The following is an 18082-nucleotide window of genomic DNA, read 5'->3' as shown; positions in this document are numbered from 1 at the left end:
TATTAACTAGAATTTTTCAGAAAAGTGTTGCAATGTTCTTTTGTTTTGTTTTTAAACAAAAATTGTTTATGGGAGTTACCTATTTAGAATATTATTAATTTTGCAGATTAAATGTTTTTTGGTTTATATCTAATGTAACATAACCAAAACATCATGGGTTCGAATCTCAGCTGAGTATTCGAAACCAACATATTCCTAAATGCCGGTTTATACAACTTCTGCTGTTTCAAACCCCCTTTTTTTTTTTTAATAAAAACCTAGAAGTTATGATTTAGAAGATGGTGAAAATTGTTTCGACCTAAAATGCTTTACAGTTAAAGATTAAAGTTAAATAAAAGCATTTTTTAAATTTAATCATACAAGATATGGTATAAGTAATAAATTATGATTAAGCAATTTTAATGATTTGCCATTTACACCCTTTTGTAATTTATTTAATACCCTCGATTCTTTTATTTGTGACAGGTGCACCTTTTCAGTTGAATACTTAAGTCTGTTATTCTCTGATCTTTCAGTTCCAGCATTGCTTCTAGATGAGACACCTGGATTTTTTATTGCAATCAATCCATTTTCAGCCTATTTTGCTCATTGTTTTAACTTTTTTTAAATTCATCATTTGTTACCTTTGCTTGCAGTGTGGCAGCCTCTTCTTTCTTCTCCATTAGCTCCTGCAGGACAAGGCTGTGTTCTTCATAAGGAACTGTGGATGTAATATGCAGTTCTACTATTCTTGTACCACCCAATATTTCTAATAAAATATGCTTTTTTGCTCAGCTATAAAAGCTCTTTTCGACAACTTAATATCGTACCTTCAGTAATTGTGATATTGCTTTGGTCGCTTTCGGTGACTTTCTTCAAACGGTCTATTTCGTCCAGTTTTTCCTTCACAGCAAGAAGAATGTCTTCGATAAACTGTTTGTTTGCGGATGCGGCTTCTTGGAGAGTCGTCATCTGTTGCGGAAGTCCAATTTTGGTTAAAACCTAAAACAATTAAAAACAGTACTACTAAAATGAAAATTATTAACATGTAATTTTTTTAATTAATTTTGTTATTAAAACTGTGAAATCTGTGATTTATTGAAACTACTCATGTTGAGTTACATTTAATGTGTTGCTTTTAATGAAGCCAAATCACTTACAAGAGCCAAACACATCTGAGCAATAGTTATAAATGAACTGTGTTATATTAGAATAGAAGGTAAGTTGAGAAGGCAGACGCAGGTAAATTAAAAATTTCCATGCAAAACTTGTGGACAAGATCTGCAGAATGTAGGGCAAAGGAGAAAGAGTCTAGCATGTTTACTATCAAACAGGAAAGATATGTCCTTATTCAGGAGACAAAAATAAAATTGTCTTGACAGGACACTATGAACTAAAAAGGTTATGAGGATAGCCCGGATTTATGTGCACCCAAAAAATCAATGACCTCAAATATACCATATAATTTGCAATAAAAATATTAAAATACGTCATCCATCTAATAATTTCACTTTTTTCATATAATTTAAAATATACAAAATAAATAATTAAGCTTAATTAAATTCATGATTTGAATTAAAATTGGCAATGCTAAACATTTCAGAATTAGTTTCTGTATTACATTTGTAACAAATATTTGTACCACAAAAAAATATTTCAACATCGAGAGAGGACAAGGTCCAGGATAACTGGATCCTCGATTCACTGTAAAACAACTTTAGCTTTATTGTTTCCATTTAAGATTTAATTAATTTTACCCAATTCAGTAATTTTTCAGGAAAGGCAAAAAATGCACCTAGAAGTTTTGGAAATAGGGGCAAAAGAATGCTGATTATTTCAAGAGAATTTCTTTTATGCCAGTTTTATGCCCTTGTGCCTGGCAAGTTAACTGAAATCCAAGTCAAATTTAGGTTCTTGTTTGTTTCCTCTCATGTTCTTAGTTGCCTATCTTTTTTCCATAATCAAAAAATATTTTTAATTTGCAATAACCTTAAAATAAAAAAATTTATGCAATATTCTTTAAACATAGAGAATAAAATTTGAACCACTGTACACTAAATACAGAGGCATGATTTAAACAAATACGTAATCGCCATAGTCATAAGTGTTAGCAAAAAAAAAATTCAATTTCATACAAATCCAGACTCTAGTTATGAGAGTAAAAATAGGACGAGCAGATTCTGAAAAGAAGCAAAAAAGAACGATATATTCCATCCTGGATTGCCAAGCTACATTGCTCCACAGGAGACGATATTTTGGACTGTACAAATTATTGTTTAAGAAGTCCTAGAAGACACCGTCGAAATGATAGCAGATCTGATCAACTATATCAAATGCCTTGGCAAAATCTAAATACAATTGACTTAATAATTCGAAACCCAAGGGACCACAAAAATAATTGAAATTATCAAGATATTTGAACTATTCAGAGGAAAGAAAAAAATGTTAAGAATTGATACACATTTTTCCATACATACATATATAACACATAGTAAATACATATATAAAACTTAGCACATATGTAAAACATAGTATAATAAATATAAAACATAGTAAAAATAACGAAAAAGCAGAAATAGATCAACTGTAAAATTGAACATTGTTACGCATTATTAAAGAAATCATGAAGAGATTTTGGTTTCAATATGGCCTGGCATCCTTTGTTTAAATGATTTTCCATAATGACCATTGCTAAGGACACATTGATAAAACACTGGCCACAGAACATAACACACTAGAGAAAATTCTAAGAAACTTTAGGCTGTACGGATGTAAACAACATATCGAAATTTAAAGGATTATAACAAAGAAAAGTACAAATTATAAAGATGGAAAGTGGCTCTATTTCGATTAATAGCATGCTTTTTCTTCCCCTGTTACAAAAAAAAATGTGTATTACGAAGTGAATCAAAATGCACAGATTTTTTTTTTTTTTTTTTTTCAATTTACTGAAGTGACCTGCCGAGGAGTTTGTATTATCAAGAAATTCGAATTAACAAGAGTCAACTGTATATTGTGTCAACCTGTTGATGCATAGCTAGGGGCTTTGGTTGTGTAGTCTTGAAAAAGAAGGTTTGTTGTTGAACGAGAAGGGTATTCTGTATTGTTTGTGTTATGATGGTTGAATTTAACACAATCTGAAAGTTGTTTTTGTCTTTGTGTTTGAGTACCTGTTCAGCTACCGAGTGCCAAGCACATTGTCCATTTTGAAAAGATCTTACCTTATCATTGAGTGTAATCCAATTTTTAAGCTTGTTAAACTGAGAATTTGCGGGTGGATAATTGTGAAGTTCTACAAATCTTGGAAAATGTTTCTTGAGTAGTTCCGCCATCAGAACTAAAACCGGTTAGAATTAGAAAAATTTTCCATGTCTGAAAACTGGCGTCCAAATCGAAAATGGCGGTTTTACCTGCGTCGGAAAAGTCCCTTGCCAAGTTCTTCTTGGGCTTAGAGAATTCGAAATTGTTCAACCAGTCGTAAAGTTCGTCTTTCGGATCTTTGCAATCTCTACTTTTCAACATGGGCTGGTTCATTTGTTCGATTTCGGCCGTCACCGGGTAAAAGAAATTTTTTTTAAACTCAAGTTCGCCCTCCTCCAGCTGACCAACAACAATTCTGTTACCTCCAGACGACTGTGTTGGTGTTTGTTTATGTGTTCATTCTTTAATAAACACCTCTGACCAGGCCGTGCTAAAGAGGCTCGATATGTAAAAAGTACATTATATAATGTACATTTCTTTATTCAAAACAGTCCGCTTTAGATATTTATTTATGTGCATATTTACCACTTTTCTCCTGGGATGTGCTATATCTCTCTATTCGATACCGACTGGTAATAGCATGATTGTAGACACAAAAATACCCTGATTTTAACCAAAAACTGTTTGATGAAATTTAGGGGCCAAGGAAGTATGCGAGTGCAAGGAAGTGGTTCATGAGGACAAGGAAGTTAACAGCGAACACACACTGGGAGTGGTTGTACCTTTCAGAGAACGCCTCGAAGAATTGCTGGAGTTTGCGCCTCACATTCGATCATTCCTGAATAAACAAAAAGTCAAACATAAAATCTTTGTTATTAACCAGGTTAAAAATCTTTATTGACTAGTAAACAATTTGGCATGCTTTAGAAAAAATTTAGATCATGTCTAAGTGAATGACGACGATGAGTAAGACAATACAGATTTTCATCCAACCTCAAAAACATAAAACGAGAGTGGAGCATAGTCACAATATGGAATACATTCGCTCATTGAACAAAAATGCATGCTTTTCACTTGTAAATATATATATTTTTCTATTTAGTTATTATTTACAGGTAAAAACCCAGTTCAAATAGATAACATCTGTTAAGCCCAAATAATTCATAATATACAGAATGAATTGAAATGATAAAAAAATTAACTGAACTGCTCAAAAATGAATAGTGATATTTATAATTTATTCTTATTCTATTCATTTTAGTTAAATTAACCAATATATCCTTGTTAAGGCCTGTTTATATGCTCATACAATTTGCGCCAATTGACTTGTGCAAGCAAGTTTGCACAAGTAAATCGTTGTGTGTAAACAGAAGCATGACATTTGTGCAAGCTGAAAAGTTTGGCTTAATAAAATTTATCCTGTTAGAAAAATTGCATGAGGTTGGTGCTGTTGCATGAGCGTGTGAACGGGCTTGCTCCAACCTTCTAGTCTAGCACCTGCGCATTGATGCAGTTGTAAACGCTGAAGGGACAGCAGACATTCGTTATCAGCTTTTATCTATAATAATTATTATAATTTGTGGTTGTTATTGATTATTTCTGAAGCCCTGCTTTGTGTTCTGTTGAAATGGTGAAAAAAGAGAATGAGTTTCTCTGAGAATTTATAGAGTTATATAAATTGTTTCCGTGTTTGTGGAAAGTAAAGAGTTGGGAATATACTGATTGGAATATGAAATCTCAAGCATACAACAGTTTGGTTGAAAAATTCCTGACTGTTGACCCCGAAGCCACCAGATACGGTTGTAAAAAAAAAAAATTAATTCGCTACGTACATGTACAGAAAAAATTATTAAAAAAAAGTGGTTGAGTCTGAAAGATCCGGTGCAGGGGAAGAGGACATTAGGCGGATAAAACAAAATAGAAATTACAAACCAAAAACAAATGTTAATCCTCATTTTTAATAAATGGATTTACTACTAAGAATAGTAAACATGAAGATGACTCAATTTGTAAACAAACACCTTTTCTCGTCTTTTCTCCATTTTAATCCAGTTGTATTCACTCTGACCATGAAAAGACATCATCTTGAACAAGAAGTTCGCAATATTATGGTGAGAATGAGTTGTTGAGGTCACTGGCAAGTGGTTATCGCAGAGGCAGTTGGTTTTTCTCTGAGTGTGGTCTGCTGGGTTTAGCCCGATTCCGAGAGTCTGGAACTGCCAATAGGAGGCCTGGTAGTGGATCTCAGCACATTTCGACGCTAAGGGAGAACAGAAATATGGTCATTGCTGCAAGATGGAACCCATAGTGCCCACCAGATCCTAAATGAAGGCAAGGCCTTTATCAACACCAACAATTCGTAATTGTTTTTGGGAAGTTGGTCTCGCATAGAAACAAATAAAATTGATTAATATTGATTGCTGGACATAGGTTTGGAGGGTAATGAAAATGCGGACAATTTGCTAAGACCAGGATGTACTTCTTGAATATATAGCCAAGGAATTGCACCCTTCAATAGGTAGAACATATCGAGCAACCATTCTCTACGTTCCAGACACATGGGCTTTGGCCCAAAGTAAGTCAACCTCGCTTGGCCATTAATTGGGTGAAGATGACCCTACTTCTACGAGTCAGATCCTCCGAAGGCCATGTTTCAACAGATATGCGACAGCTTTTCCACCTATCCAGCCCACCAGCACTACCACTTTCTTTTAATCATATTTTTTTATTGTATTTATACTCTCAGGGGGCTGGATTGTGATGGTTAAGTCCAGAGTTTGATACATCCTGGTCTAAGCCACCTTGTCCGCATTTTCATTACCCTCCGAACCTATGTCCGGCAATCAATATTAATCAATTTTATTTGTATGTATTTGTTCTCTTTAAAATAAGGAAAATCACAATGCAAACCAACTTTTGGATGAGAGATTCTACAGCCAACATGTTAAATTTTCATTATAAAATGTAATTAAAATAATTGTCCCTGTCTATAGGTGGACCAGTATAGATTCAACAGGGCCTCATTGATAAATGTGGGTTTCAAAATTGCTACAGACGAAGGCTGCGATTATATCGTCATGCACGACGTAGACCTGCTGCCCTTGAATCCAGCCTTACCTTATACATACCCAAAAAATGGTCTTTTCCATGTAGCTTCTCCTGAGATTCACCCTCGATACCATTACCCTACATTTGTAGGAGGAATACTTATTATTAAAAAGTAAAGCTGATCGTTTTTTAAGTTTAATTTTAATTCTTTTCAATTGAAACAATTTTTTAGAGAAGATTTTATGTTGGTAAACGGAATGAGTAATAAATATTGGGGCTGGGGGTTGGAGGATGACGAGTTTTTCTTGAGGCTGAAGGAAGCTGGCCTTAACATCTCGAGGCCGTCCAATTTAACGACAGGGATTGAAAACACCTTCAGGTCTTCTGATTTGGCGAAGTGTAAAAAAATCTCGATAACATTATCTTTAATTGTTTCAGACACATTCACGACAGAGTATGGAGAAAACGGGACATGGTTAAATGTTTCAACCAAAAAGAAGTGACAAGGAGAAGGGATAGGGTTACGGGGCTTAAAGACGTCTCCTACTATATTAAATCGAGGCAACATCTCACAATCGAAGGGGCCTCGCTCACAATGATAAACACGCTATTGAGGTGCAACAGGACAATCACACCTTGGTGCCTTTGTTCGGAAGAAAGGAAAAATAAAATAGATAAGTCACCTAGATTTTACAAAAAATCATCCCCCATCAGATGACCATCGGGAAAACCTTGTATATAATTCTATTTTATTGTACTTCGGGAAAAAAATCCATTTTTTATCTACTGCTTTGTTTTTGTTTAAATTAAGCAGTATTTATCTGTCCATTTTTTATGATCATTGATGAAATTGTTCTAAAAAGTAATAAGTGTGACAAATTACAGGATGGACAAATTGTTTCAAAAATTTTATAAGATGTCATTCAAAAGAGGATAATTACTCAATTAATTTTTAAAGATTTATAACAGCCCAAGGAAAGCAACATGTAATTATATTTGTATTTTATTGTGTGAATGTATAATAAATGACCAGTTTTATAATAATAGGTAAAAAAATTGGGGATGAAAGTATTGTCATAAATTTCAGCAATTATCATGACCATCTGGCTGTAAAAACTAAGTTAGCATATTGAATGCTATATTGTGAATGGTGAGTCTTGTAGCTGGATGACTAGCAAATACTATATTTACTAATAGTATTTATTTATTTACCTTTAATCTCAGGTGATGATGGAATATTGGTTATTATCATTTGACAACCATAACATTCTATACAAAAAATATAAATATGTGTATAATATAAAGTGATATATAGTTTTTGTTTTTTATAGAATAATAAATATATTTCATTCCTCAACTATAAATAGATAAATAAATATACTACTTATGGATAAGAAATAAAATAGCATTGTTTTTTTTTTAATTCAAGATTGTTTTGGAAAACATAAATAAGGCTGTTTGTCATAGTCTTTACTACTTTTTTTAAAAGCATAAAACACGTTTTCTTCATATATTCATTCCCTTTCCTTCTATTCATTGAGTAGCTGGAGAGTGCCCCATGACTAGCTTTCTTTTTTTTTAGTTCTCTGATCATGTTGTGTCTGACGTTTGCGAGTAAAGTTTTTTGTGCTTCAACAGTCAATTATAATCAGCCAATAGTCGTGAAAAGACATCGTCTGCATACTTTGTTTTTTATATAGAAAATGAGTTTTTGCATTGGAAAACATGTACCCAAAATTTTTGATTCTACCTTAGTGTTTGTTTTTTTTGCAAGTATAGTAGGAAAACATTTAGTCAAGGTAGTCAACACTCATGGAGTTATTAGATTTGGCCAAATCCCCTTACTTGTCCTGACCATCATTTGTATTTTATGTTCAGTTCTATAACTGCACACCATTTTCTCTCTTTTTAGTTGTTTATCTCTTACCTCTGCAGGTATATTTTTTTTCTTAAAGTCAGATAGGTCCATTTTTCTAATTCTCAGCTTCAATTTATCATTTATCGATCATTGTTCTAATTTTATACAGTCCATCTTCTGCCTCTTGTCCTGCTGGAGGATTCGAACCGAAATGGAGACAGCAAAGGATTAGCTGGAATCTATTTCCGGCCGTAAGATCCATGTAAACAAATATAATCAGGCAGATGGGCTAGTTCCAGTGCGGAAAAGCAATCCAAGAAAAACCTTCCACTTCTCTACGGTGATATGGACTGCTTTCATTTCAAAGAAACACTGCTGAGGTGTAATTATTTGCCTCTTTGACAACCATTTCAAATAAATTTTTACAAAAAATATATATATTAGAATATTTAATTGGGTATTTTTTCTTTATTATTTTTCTAATTTTTTTCCCCATATAACACGTTCAACTGTAAAATTGAAATATTTGTAGTCTTCTTTCAAGTAAGAGCCTGAGGTTCAACTTCCTATGCCTGAACCTCTTCAGGATTTCCTAACATCTTCAGTCTGAAAACGATCTTTATCTCAGCCTACCTCCTCCTCATCAGTCTCTGCCCACCACTTATCATCAAATGAGAACAAATGTTAATCATCAACATTGAAAAGCATGTGTAATGCTTCAACCTTTTTTTTTCTTTATTTCCATTTTAATTTTTTAAACTCCACATAAGGTCCATACGTCATGGCCACAGATGGTGTACCTTTTTTGACACACATGTACGTTTTGCCAGTTAAAGTGTTAAATTTATTCCTTTAGTCTTGGAAACAAAATTTCAAAATAGTTTCTTCAAAACAGCAGGGAAAATGTCTTCTACATGTTTTCCAATAAACTATGATCCAATTTTTATTCCATCTTCGTGAAAATTTTGTTTCAATTTGACTTAAATGATTAAGGAAAGGTATATAATTCAACAGTTTATGTCTTTTAAACAATTACATTCCTATTTTACCTAATATTTCATTAACAACCAATAATAATTTATTGTAGTTGTAAGGTTAAAACACTAACTTTTATAAAAACTGTTCAGTTATATTTTAACTAGTATGTAATATACCAAACTAGATGTAAGCGAAATATTGAAACTACTGTTTTCAAACATGAGAATGAAAAAGAGGAAGTTGAGGTTTAATGTTCAATCAAAACTTGTGATTTATTGTACACAAAAATGTAGCTGAACCAAATTGACTGATTGTTATATATGACTGTAATTAAATATGTTAGATGGCTAATTAATTAAATGATCTTTTTTGGAACAAGTTTACATGTTCTGTGACTTATTTCAAAATTCATTTTTTCCACTCATCTTTGAATTTTTGAATTATATAAAGCATTTTGTATAATGTACAGTCCCAGGTAGCATAATCAAAGGTTGGAATGGATTTCTCATTAAAATGGACTGTAGGGCAGGTGGATTTTCGGAGAGCAAATGTGATGTGTGTGGATTTAGTTTTGTTAATTTTTGTTCTCCTGACCAAGACTGAAGAAAATTTAAATGGAGTTGGATGTTATGACTAGCTAAGGAAAGACCAGGATTATATGTCAATGCTGTTGTTATTTATATATAATACTATTAGGGAAATTGGGAATAGGAAGACCCCTGTGGGACATCTGCTGTTATGGAAATATAAGAAGAAAAGACAATACCAGTCTGTCAGATGGGATTTTAAGTGTTAAAAGGGGAAAGGAGGAATCCCTTGAGCTTTCACAGCAAATACAGACTCGATCTTCTCTTAAGAAGTATTAGGTCATTGACTACCGTTGCTGCAATTTTTTGCTGGTTTTCTTTGCATCCCAGGTTGTTTCCATTGAGTGTTTGCTTCGCATTGTGTCTGGCAAGAGTTTGTCCGGTCGTTCTCCTTTTGCCTTTTTTTATGCATTCTGTGATGGAGGATTTTGTTTATTTTTTGTTATCCCAAGAATAAGTTCAGCGCCTATTGCCTATTGGTCTTGCAGATCCTCCTCTGGTCAGTGTGTCTGCTTTTTCATTAGCTGAAATTCCTTTGTGTCTTTGTACCCAAGATATTGACAGGTTGTTGTGTTTCCCCAGGTATTGGTGATTTTTTCACTGACTAATTTTGATGTAATGTTTTTACATGTTAACGCTTTAATAGTTTCTTGGCTATTCTTATGAAGATTTTTTTGCCTGTGTAACCACTTGTAAGATTTTCTAAGGTAAAAGCAATGATTGCACGTATTTCAGCTTGAAAGACTGAGATGCTTGATCCGGTTCCTTTGTTTGTTTTGGAGCCATTGTATACCATATTGTATCTGACATTTTTCTGAATTCGTCCTCTCTTTTACAGTCTGTTGAGACTTTATAGGATGTTGTAGTGTCTCCGAGATCATGAAATCAGTCCCCGTTCCTAAGAATCTGGTGTCTGATTTTATTAACTATTGTTGTGTGCCTGAAGTGTTTAGTTCACATCCAGTTTGATTGTTTCTTGAGTCTAAATGAGCTTTTCCTCGAGTCTCCGTGTATAAATATTTCCAATAGGTAGGTTTAACAATGTGCTAGTGCAACCGAGAGTTGTTTTCATTGCCTCTATGATAGGTTTCTTAGGCTTTGTATACTGCCTAACGTTTGGGTAGCTTGTTTTTGCTAAGCTTGGGTCCACCAGATTAGTGAGCCTTATGATAATTTGGGTCTTATTACTGCCGGCTACATTCAAGAGAAACTAGAAACATTGTACGTATCTTTTGTGAATGTGCGGCGCTGGCTTATATATATAGTTTCTTGGTTATTTTAATTCTAAAAATTTGATACAATGAGCAGAACATATTCAAATAAGCGGTTTTTTGTCTAACAGATTTTTAGTACTTCATTAAGTGGTCTGTGTAGACGAATAGAAAACAAATGCAATATTGTAATGATGTTTTTAATAATTTATGTGTACAATTGGTTTTAATAATATATTCTTAGATGTTTACTAATGAAAATAAGCTGTAGGACAGAAAGTTGAACAATTTTTCATAAGAGTCGGTCATTATTTAAGGTGTACTAAACACTTCCAATTCAGTCTGTATTTGGAATATCTATCTTAACTCTTTAAGACATATTTGCTTTTTCCCGAAATAAAGAAAAAATTGTGTTGCTAAATTATTTTGTCATTTTGTAAGTAGGAGTACTTGAGCAAACACACACAAAAAAACACTACATTTTGCTATTCAGTGATTATTTTGATGAGTAACGTGTTTTTTGTGGGTATGAGTTGTTTTCCGAAATTTTTCCAATAACGATCCGTTTTCTTTGGATTACATCATATTACTTGTTTAACGATTACATCATAGATATGTTCTCTGTAGATAGCACTCTCAGTCCACCCCACTCCACACCAGATAGGTTTTATCAATATTATGTTTCAGTCCGGCTGTGAGTAGCAACCCTTTCGTTTTGTTTCTTTTTTCGGTTCACAATCCAATTCCAGAAGAAAATATCTCCCACCGTTACAGTTGACTCATCACGTCATGTTATGTTAATTTTACACTGCATAAAATGTCTCAGGCAAAAGTCGTCCTCCTGTCATGCGGTTCTTTCAACCCTCCGACAAACATGCACCTGCGATTGTTCGGTAAGACCTTACAAAGTCTGCGACGTTGATTTAATCTCTAATTCGTTTTTTTTTTTTTCAGAAATTGCAAGGGATTATTTGCACAAAACTGGCCGGTATCAAGTGGTCTGCGGTATAATCTCTCCGGTGCATGACAACTATGGCAAGAAAGACTTAATATCTTCAACACACAGGTGCGCTTTGGTCAAACTCGCTCTACAGGACACGAATTGGATATTTTTGAGCGATTGGGAATGCCAGCAATCTGAATGGCAGTTTACGCTCCGTGTCCTTCAGTATCACCAGGTAAACCAGTAATTTTAATAGAAATGATGAACGAGTAATTTTAACTTTTAACAAGCCTGAATGACATTTTAAAGAAAAACAGCGGGCAAAGTAAAAGAAAAGTTAAGACACTGTATTGATTTATACAACCTGACCTTGGTCTGCTTTCCCAATTTTTCATTTAGTTTTGGCGTTTCATTTTTAATAAATTTCTTAAAAAGAGCTATTACGGCTCTTATGATAATACATTTGAGATACTTTTTGTTTCAATATTTGTTGCAATGTGTGGTGATTAGTGACCGTTAGTCGATGATTATTAGAAAATCGTGAGATGTGGTCTGGTGTGATGTAGGTTTCCGAACAATATTTTCTGTGGTGATTGATCAGCATTCTCAGTTTAAATACATTTTTTCTTTCCAAAAGATAGATTGGGGATGAGGCCAGGAAGACAGAAACAACATTTATTTTCTTGTCGAGCTTTCGGCAGAATATATCGCCTTCATCAGGACTTCGAAAAAAATCGTCATACTATATGAACAGGTACATTCACCTGCAAAGCCCTTAAAGGGCCTAGAAACGGGACAAGTAAAAGAAAGTCCTAGTGGTTATATGAACAGGTACATGTGTGGATAACGGATAGCCGGTATCCACACATGTACCTGTTCATATAGTATAACGATTTTTTTCAAAGTCCTGATGAGATATATTCTGCCGAAAGCTCGACAAGAAAATAAATGTTGTTTCTGTCTTCCTGGCCTCATCCCCAATCTACCTTTTGGAAAGAAAAAAAATGTATTTCAGAACTTATTAAATTCACTAATTTTGTGGTCCGCTTGACCAATTAAACATTACAATTAATTAAGGTTTTTAGTAGAGATGAAAAAAAGCTAATGGCATGAGAGGGATTCGAACCCACGACCTTCGGCTTGATACGCCGCTGCTCTACCACCTGAGCTATCGTGACCTCGATCCACTCGGACATCAACTCCCCATCTCAACCCCACCTTATGAGTTTTCCCTCCTTTTGCCATTTTTCAAATAATTTACACCAATTTCCATGAAAATTGGTATCTAAGGGTTTTATAGATAAAATCAAGACAGTGAGGTCAAATCCAAGTTTTGACCATTTTCTAACCTGCTTTGCTTCTTACAGAATGTGCAAAAAAAGCAGTAATTTGTTTATTGTATTCATCTTTTTCAGTCATACCAAATTAGAATATTGTGCGTCGTATTCGTAGAGCAGTTTTGTTTTTGTGTTAACCAACAATGAAATTAATATTTTTGTAATCTCTAAATAACAATTTATACTCATTATTGAAATCAATATAAAAAAATGCTGTAAAATGATAATATTGACATATTGATTTGAACAAGTAGAACAGTGAAATAAAAATGTTAAAAAAAAAAAAATATTTCAATTTTCAAAAAAACAATTTTGGCAAAACCAAGGGCCTATTCACAAGAAGTGGCAGATGTGTGTCTGATATTTTGGAGTATAGAATTACCAAAAAAATGGAAAACTTCAACTTTTGAATTTTTTTTTTTGGGGGGGGGGCAAAACGAGGGCCAATTGACGAGAAGTAGCAGATATCTATCGGAAATTCTGGAGTGTAGAATCACCAAGGCTGACCCCTTGTAAATTCCTACTCCTGAAAGAAGTAAAACACGGACCTGAAAGAAACACGAGGGATTCCTTGAAAAACCTTTGAGATCTGGTAAAATCCCTTAAGCTAAGGAGGAGGAGCAGTACAGCATTAGCACAGAGGCCAGCTCTGCAGTGGGAACCACAATAGCCAAGCAGTCGGCTGTTAGATTCGCTGTTCGTAGACCTAGCGGTCGTAGGTTCAATTCCACTGTTGTTCCTTTTTTCTCGCTCCCCTCCTGACAAAAACACAATATGAAAATAGAATGATTGCCTTGGCTAATACTGAAAAAAATTAAGGCTATTAAGGAAAAAATAAAAGGCCAGCGCCACACCCAGAAGAAACATGCCATGAGAAACCAGCCAATTCTGGTACTCAGAATGTCCTCATTAAGGGACAAGGAGGTCTTGAGGCCATCAAGGAGATGTGGTGGATTCTCAAGATGGAAATTTGTACAGAGAGCTCAAGCAATAGGATTAGGATGGATTGAGAAGTGTTGGTGTGAAACTGGAATTGGGAACAGATCGGTTTTTTGACAAAAGGAAAATTGAGGTCATTGTGGATAGTGAGGGAGTAGGGAGCTTTGACAATTTTGTATACGCTGTATATTTGATGGCTTGGCAGAACCCACAGTTCCATTCCGTATGTCCAAAGTGGTTGCAGTATAGGGTTAGTTTAGTGTAGATGGTGAAGACAGATTTCAGCCGTAAAAGTCTTTGTAGCTGTCCAAGTCTTGTTAAGTTGATGTCTCACAATTCTTATGTGTGGACCCCACGTCAGTCTGCTGTCTAGGTCCACTCCTAAGTTTTTGACTTAAAATAAAAGTCTGTTTCTCTTTGTTGTTGATAGTGTATAATGAATAACTGTATGTATGTAATAATATGTAAAAGGATAATTTAATTTAATTGTTCTTCTTTTCAGAACAAACTCAATTCATGCCATATAGAAAATATGGGTTCAAAGCGTCAGTTGAACAGCGATGCACCGATGTGGGTAGAGCATGCTCAAAAATATGGAGATAACAATAAAGGCATCACGGTAAAACTTCTATGTGGTGCCGACCTCCTGGAGACCTTCAGCATCCCCGGCCTCTGGGCTGAGCATGATGTAAGCAGTGCATTTTTTCCCTTCAATTCGTCACATTTCTAATTTTTATTTTTTCAACAGATTGAAAGCATAGTCGGCGATCACGGCCTCGCAGTCGTCACTCGACATGGGAGTGACCCTTACAAATTTATTTATGAGTCTGACACGCTTTCCAAATATCATGTAAGATTATAAATTTGCTTTTTTATTTATGCATATCAAAAACAAATAATTGTGTGGTTTTTAGAATAATATAGCGATTATACCAGAGTGGATAACTAATGAAATAAGTTCCACAAAAATAAGAAGATCGTTGAGGAGAGGAGAAAGTGTTAAATATTTGGTTCCTAACGAAGTTATAGATTATATTAGGAATAATAGACTTTATGAGGCTACAAACAAGTAAGTCTAGACAATTTTTACACTTAGTTTTTTTTTTTTAACCTCATTTTATAGTTAATATTATATTGTTTAGATTTTTGAAATAGATAAAAAAATAAAGGTTTTATTTTCTATAATGATGTTTCATAATTTCTCACAATGTCTTTCTTATTTCACGCTATCCCTTTCAAATAACGGAACAGTAAGTATCAACTGTACCCGCATTCGAGTGTGTACCTTACACCGTCACCAAACGATGTCATCATGACAATGACACCTATCGACGTGCCAGACACACCCGGTAATTACTCAAAAAGTACCAATGAGCTGAAACGACCTAGGCCCGGCCAGGCGGTTGCAGTAAGAAAGGTAAACATGGAGGAATGCATTGACGAGCCGATAGATGAGACTCGAGTCGAAATACAAATTATGGAAGACGGGAGAATAGAGGTCATTAGTGACAAAGAAACGACAGTTTAAATCTAATCGTTTCCCCACCCCTTATTTGTTATGTCTTCCAATCAAAATGTCTCCTAAATGGCTGTAAAAATTGTGTCAATCTGGAATTTGTAAAACAATTCATTTAAAAAACTGTTGTCTTCCTCAATTTGAAAAATTTATTAAATTATTAAATCTTTGTTAAATTATTAAAAAACTAACAAAAAGTTCTGTAAGCATTCTGTTATTTTTCGTACTACAACTGTCTACAGCACAGAGTTCACAAATATCACTTGTGTTATTTAATGTATTTGCACTGCAGTTGATGAGGGTAAACCATCACAATAAATATATAAAAAAATGTCAAGGTACTCATTTTACACGTGTGCAAGCTATATTACTTGACAAAAGAAAATATACGTGTACTTAAATTCTGGTCAACATGCACAATTATAAATATTTGACAAATGACAACAAATGTTTTTACTATAATTCAAGTTGTAAAGATTCAATATTGGCGGTGTCAGAGCCATAATGGTTAAGGCGTTGACTTTGTGTTCATCAACGTAAGGTAAAGGTCCCAGGTTTGATTCCAGCAGTCCTGAATTCAAAACCAACATACAATTGGTCCTTTTTTTTTCAAGATCGCTAGCATCCCAAGGGTTATATAACCTCGTAGTTCAAATACCCTTGTTTAAAATAATAAATATATATAACTACTGATCCAATATTTTTGCATGGTTGACCTTAATTAAAGTACTTGTTGCATGCAAAAGGCTTATTATGATATAGAAAGAATCATTGAGAGGTAATGGTTGAAAAACACCCATTGGTCGACCAGAAATATAAAATGGAATTATTGTGATTGTATGTTATTAACAGTATTAATTTTTTGGACCAAACCAAAAGAACATTGTGTGCCAAATTTTCTAAAGGGAAAAATCAGTCAAATAAAAATGTAATTGAAGACTTATTTTTTAATATGAGGTGAGATTTAATTCACAGGGTGTTTTCTCTAAAAAGAAATCAATTGTTAAATCCAAGAAATACACTGGTAAGAATTTTAAGATAATCGAATAGTTTTTTTTCCTGTTTTAAATAGATTTATAATGCATGAGGAATGAGATATGTTAGGAAAGAATAGATCCTTAGGTGTCACCACAGGTAAGAAAAGAAGCACGTCACGGACAAAATGCACATTTCTTAAATGTTTAATTATAAAAATTACCTTGGTGTCTAAAACTGATAAATCCCACAATCCATTAGGGTTAAAATTTTAAACACGAATTTTAAAACTTTTAACCGTCTATTGAATTTAGAATTTTGTACTGTGTAGCAGTTGGGATATTGATCGGATTAGATGCCAGATCATTTTAATGTTGATTGTTTAGTGTTTAGATTTTATAAATGTTACATTGTAATAAAAGCACAAAATGGAAGAAGCATTGTAGATAAAATTCAAAGTTACTATTTTAATGTAGTCTACCAAAAAAAAAACTTTCATTAGTGTTATATTGCATTTTGTACCTGAGTTTATATGCATGTGGATTAAAATGAATGATTACACATATTAAATACAGAAAATAATTAACAAAGTCGATTGTAGGAAAAAATAACAGTCTTTATTTTATCAAGAGTAATAATCTTTCAACTGTGATACGTTTTGATTTTTAATAGTACTTACACAAACAATGTATGAGACTCATATCCAAAACACCATATTTCCCAATAATAAGTGAACAGTTTAAAAACAAATTTGTTCTTGGTTTTTTCAGGCAGTGAGGCCTGTATGCCTGCAGTAAAACGCCTGATTATGTACGTTGGATGTAATCGACCGCCTATCTCTTTAGTTTAACAAAGCATTACTTGTCTGCATGCTATCTACAGCAACTCTTCGAACTTTACATCTATAACAATTTGTAAATAGTTCTTTCATGTGTTTTATCTTTTTTTTAAATCTTTTTGTTTGCATTTTATAGCTTTAAAAATATTAATCGTTTATGAGATAAATAATTAGTAGCATTTTATTTTGATTCCATTATCTAAGTTGTTAATTTTTTTTAGTTCAACTATTTTTTCTTTCCATTATATTAGCCTGCTATATAGAAAGTGGTTCATTCAAATAGTGGGCTATGTTGGTTTTTATTTATTTATTTTTAAATAAAAATATTCTTAAGAATTTATTGTAATTAGTTGATGTATAATAATTACTAATTTGCTAAAATTGGATGTTTAAAAAGTAAATTAATATGTTTAACAAAATAATTTAGTATACAAAACAGCCTCTTTTCCAATTTTTATTTTGTTTGAGCTTTTTTTATTTTATTTTCATTTTTTATCGCATGCTGCATGATTAATATTTTGTGCAATGTTCTTCAACTGTGATTTATATTATAGATTAGTTTATATTATTTTTCTTTTTACTTTATGTCAAGATTTGTTTTTGATGTCATCACAATGTGTGATAAAAGAATTATGTTTTTATGGTACCAATTTTTTTTTATACTTAATATTT

The 18082-nt window shown here is 33.3% G+C and overlaps 3 protein-coding genes across 6 annotated transcripts; 2 read left to right on the top strand and 1 right to left on the bottom strand.

Annotated features, from left to right (window-relative positions):
* Window positions 1-367: 367 nt before the first annotated feature.
* LOC106662521 (sperm flagellar protein 1-like) lies at window positions 368-3598 on the bottom strand. 2 transcript variants are annotated; one of them, XM_014386679.2, is made up of 5 exons: window positions 3390-3598; window positions 3201-3316; window positions 810-981; window positions 624-700; window positions 368-542 (listed from the first exon to the last, which is right to left on the bottom strand). In XM_014386679.2, exons 1-5 carry the CDS (start codon window positions 3511-3513, stop codon window positions 453-455), a joined length of 579 nt encoding a protein of 192 aa, XP_014242165.1. In that variant the 5' UTR covers window positions 3514-3598; the 3' UTR covers window positions 368-452. The 2 variants fall into 2 exon arrangements, with proteins under 2 accessions (XP_014242165.1, XP_014242164.1); XM_014386678.2 differs by having other exon boundaries at window positions 624-748; window positions 3390-3574.
* LOC106662520 (xylosylprotein 4-beta-galactosyltransferase) lies at window positions 3597-7565 on the top strand. The gene is made up of 5 exons (XM_014386676.2): window positions 3597-3812; window positions 3879-4063; window positions 6174-6400; window positions 6461-6607; window positions 6667-7565. Exons 1-5 carry the CDS (start codon window positions 3707-3709, stop codon window positions 6944-6946), a joined length of 945 nt encoding a protein of 314 aa, XP_014242162.1. The 5' UTR covers window positions 3597-3706; the 3' UTR covers window positions 6947-7565.
* A 3768-nt stretch (window positions 7566-11333) lies between these two features.
* On the top strand, window positions 11334-17789 carry LOC106662519 (nicotinamide/nicotinic acid mononucleotide adenylyltransferase 1). Of its 3 annotated transcripts, XM_014386674.2 has the most exons (7): window positions 11342-11755; window positions 11817-12040; window positions 14584-14769; window positions 14830-14931; window positions 14996-15150; window positions 15333-15498; window positions 17343-17557. In XM_014386674.2, exons 1-7 carry the CDS (start codon window positions 11680-11682, stop codon window positions 17367-17369), a joined length of 936 nt encoding a protein of 311 aa, XP_014242160.1. In that variant the 5' UTR covers window positions 11342-11679; the 3' UTR covers window positions 17370-17557. The 3 variants fall into 3 exon arrangements, with proteins under 3 accessions (XP_014242159.1, XP_014242160.1, XP_014242161.1); XM_014386673.2 differs by having other exon boundaries at window positions 11334-11755; window positions 15333-17789; XM_014386675.2 differs by lacking the exon at window positions 15333-15498 and having other exon boundaries at window positions 11358-11755; window positions 17343-17556.
* Window positions 17790-18082: the final 293 nt, after the last annotated feature.

Source organism: Cimex lectularius, unplaced genomic scaffold, assembly GCF_000648675.2.
Source record: "Cimex lectularius strain Harlan isolate CLEC.00 unplaced genomic scaffold, Clec_2.1 scaffold33, whole genome shotgun sequence".
Taxonomy (NCBI): domain Eukaryota; kingdom Metazoa; phylum Arthropoda; class Insecta; order Hemiptera; family Cimicidae; genus Cimex; species Cimex lectularius.
The sequence above is the reverse complement of the archived record's forward strand: the minus strand, read 5'-3'. Positions and strand labels throughout refer to the sequence as shown.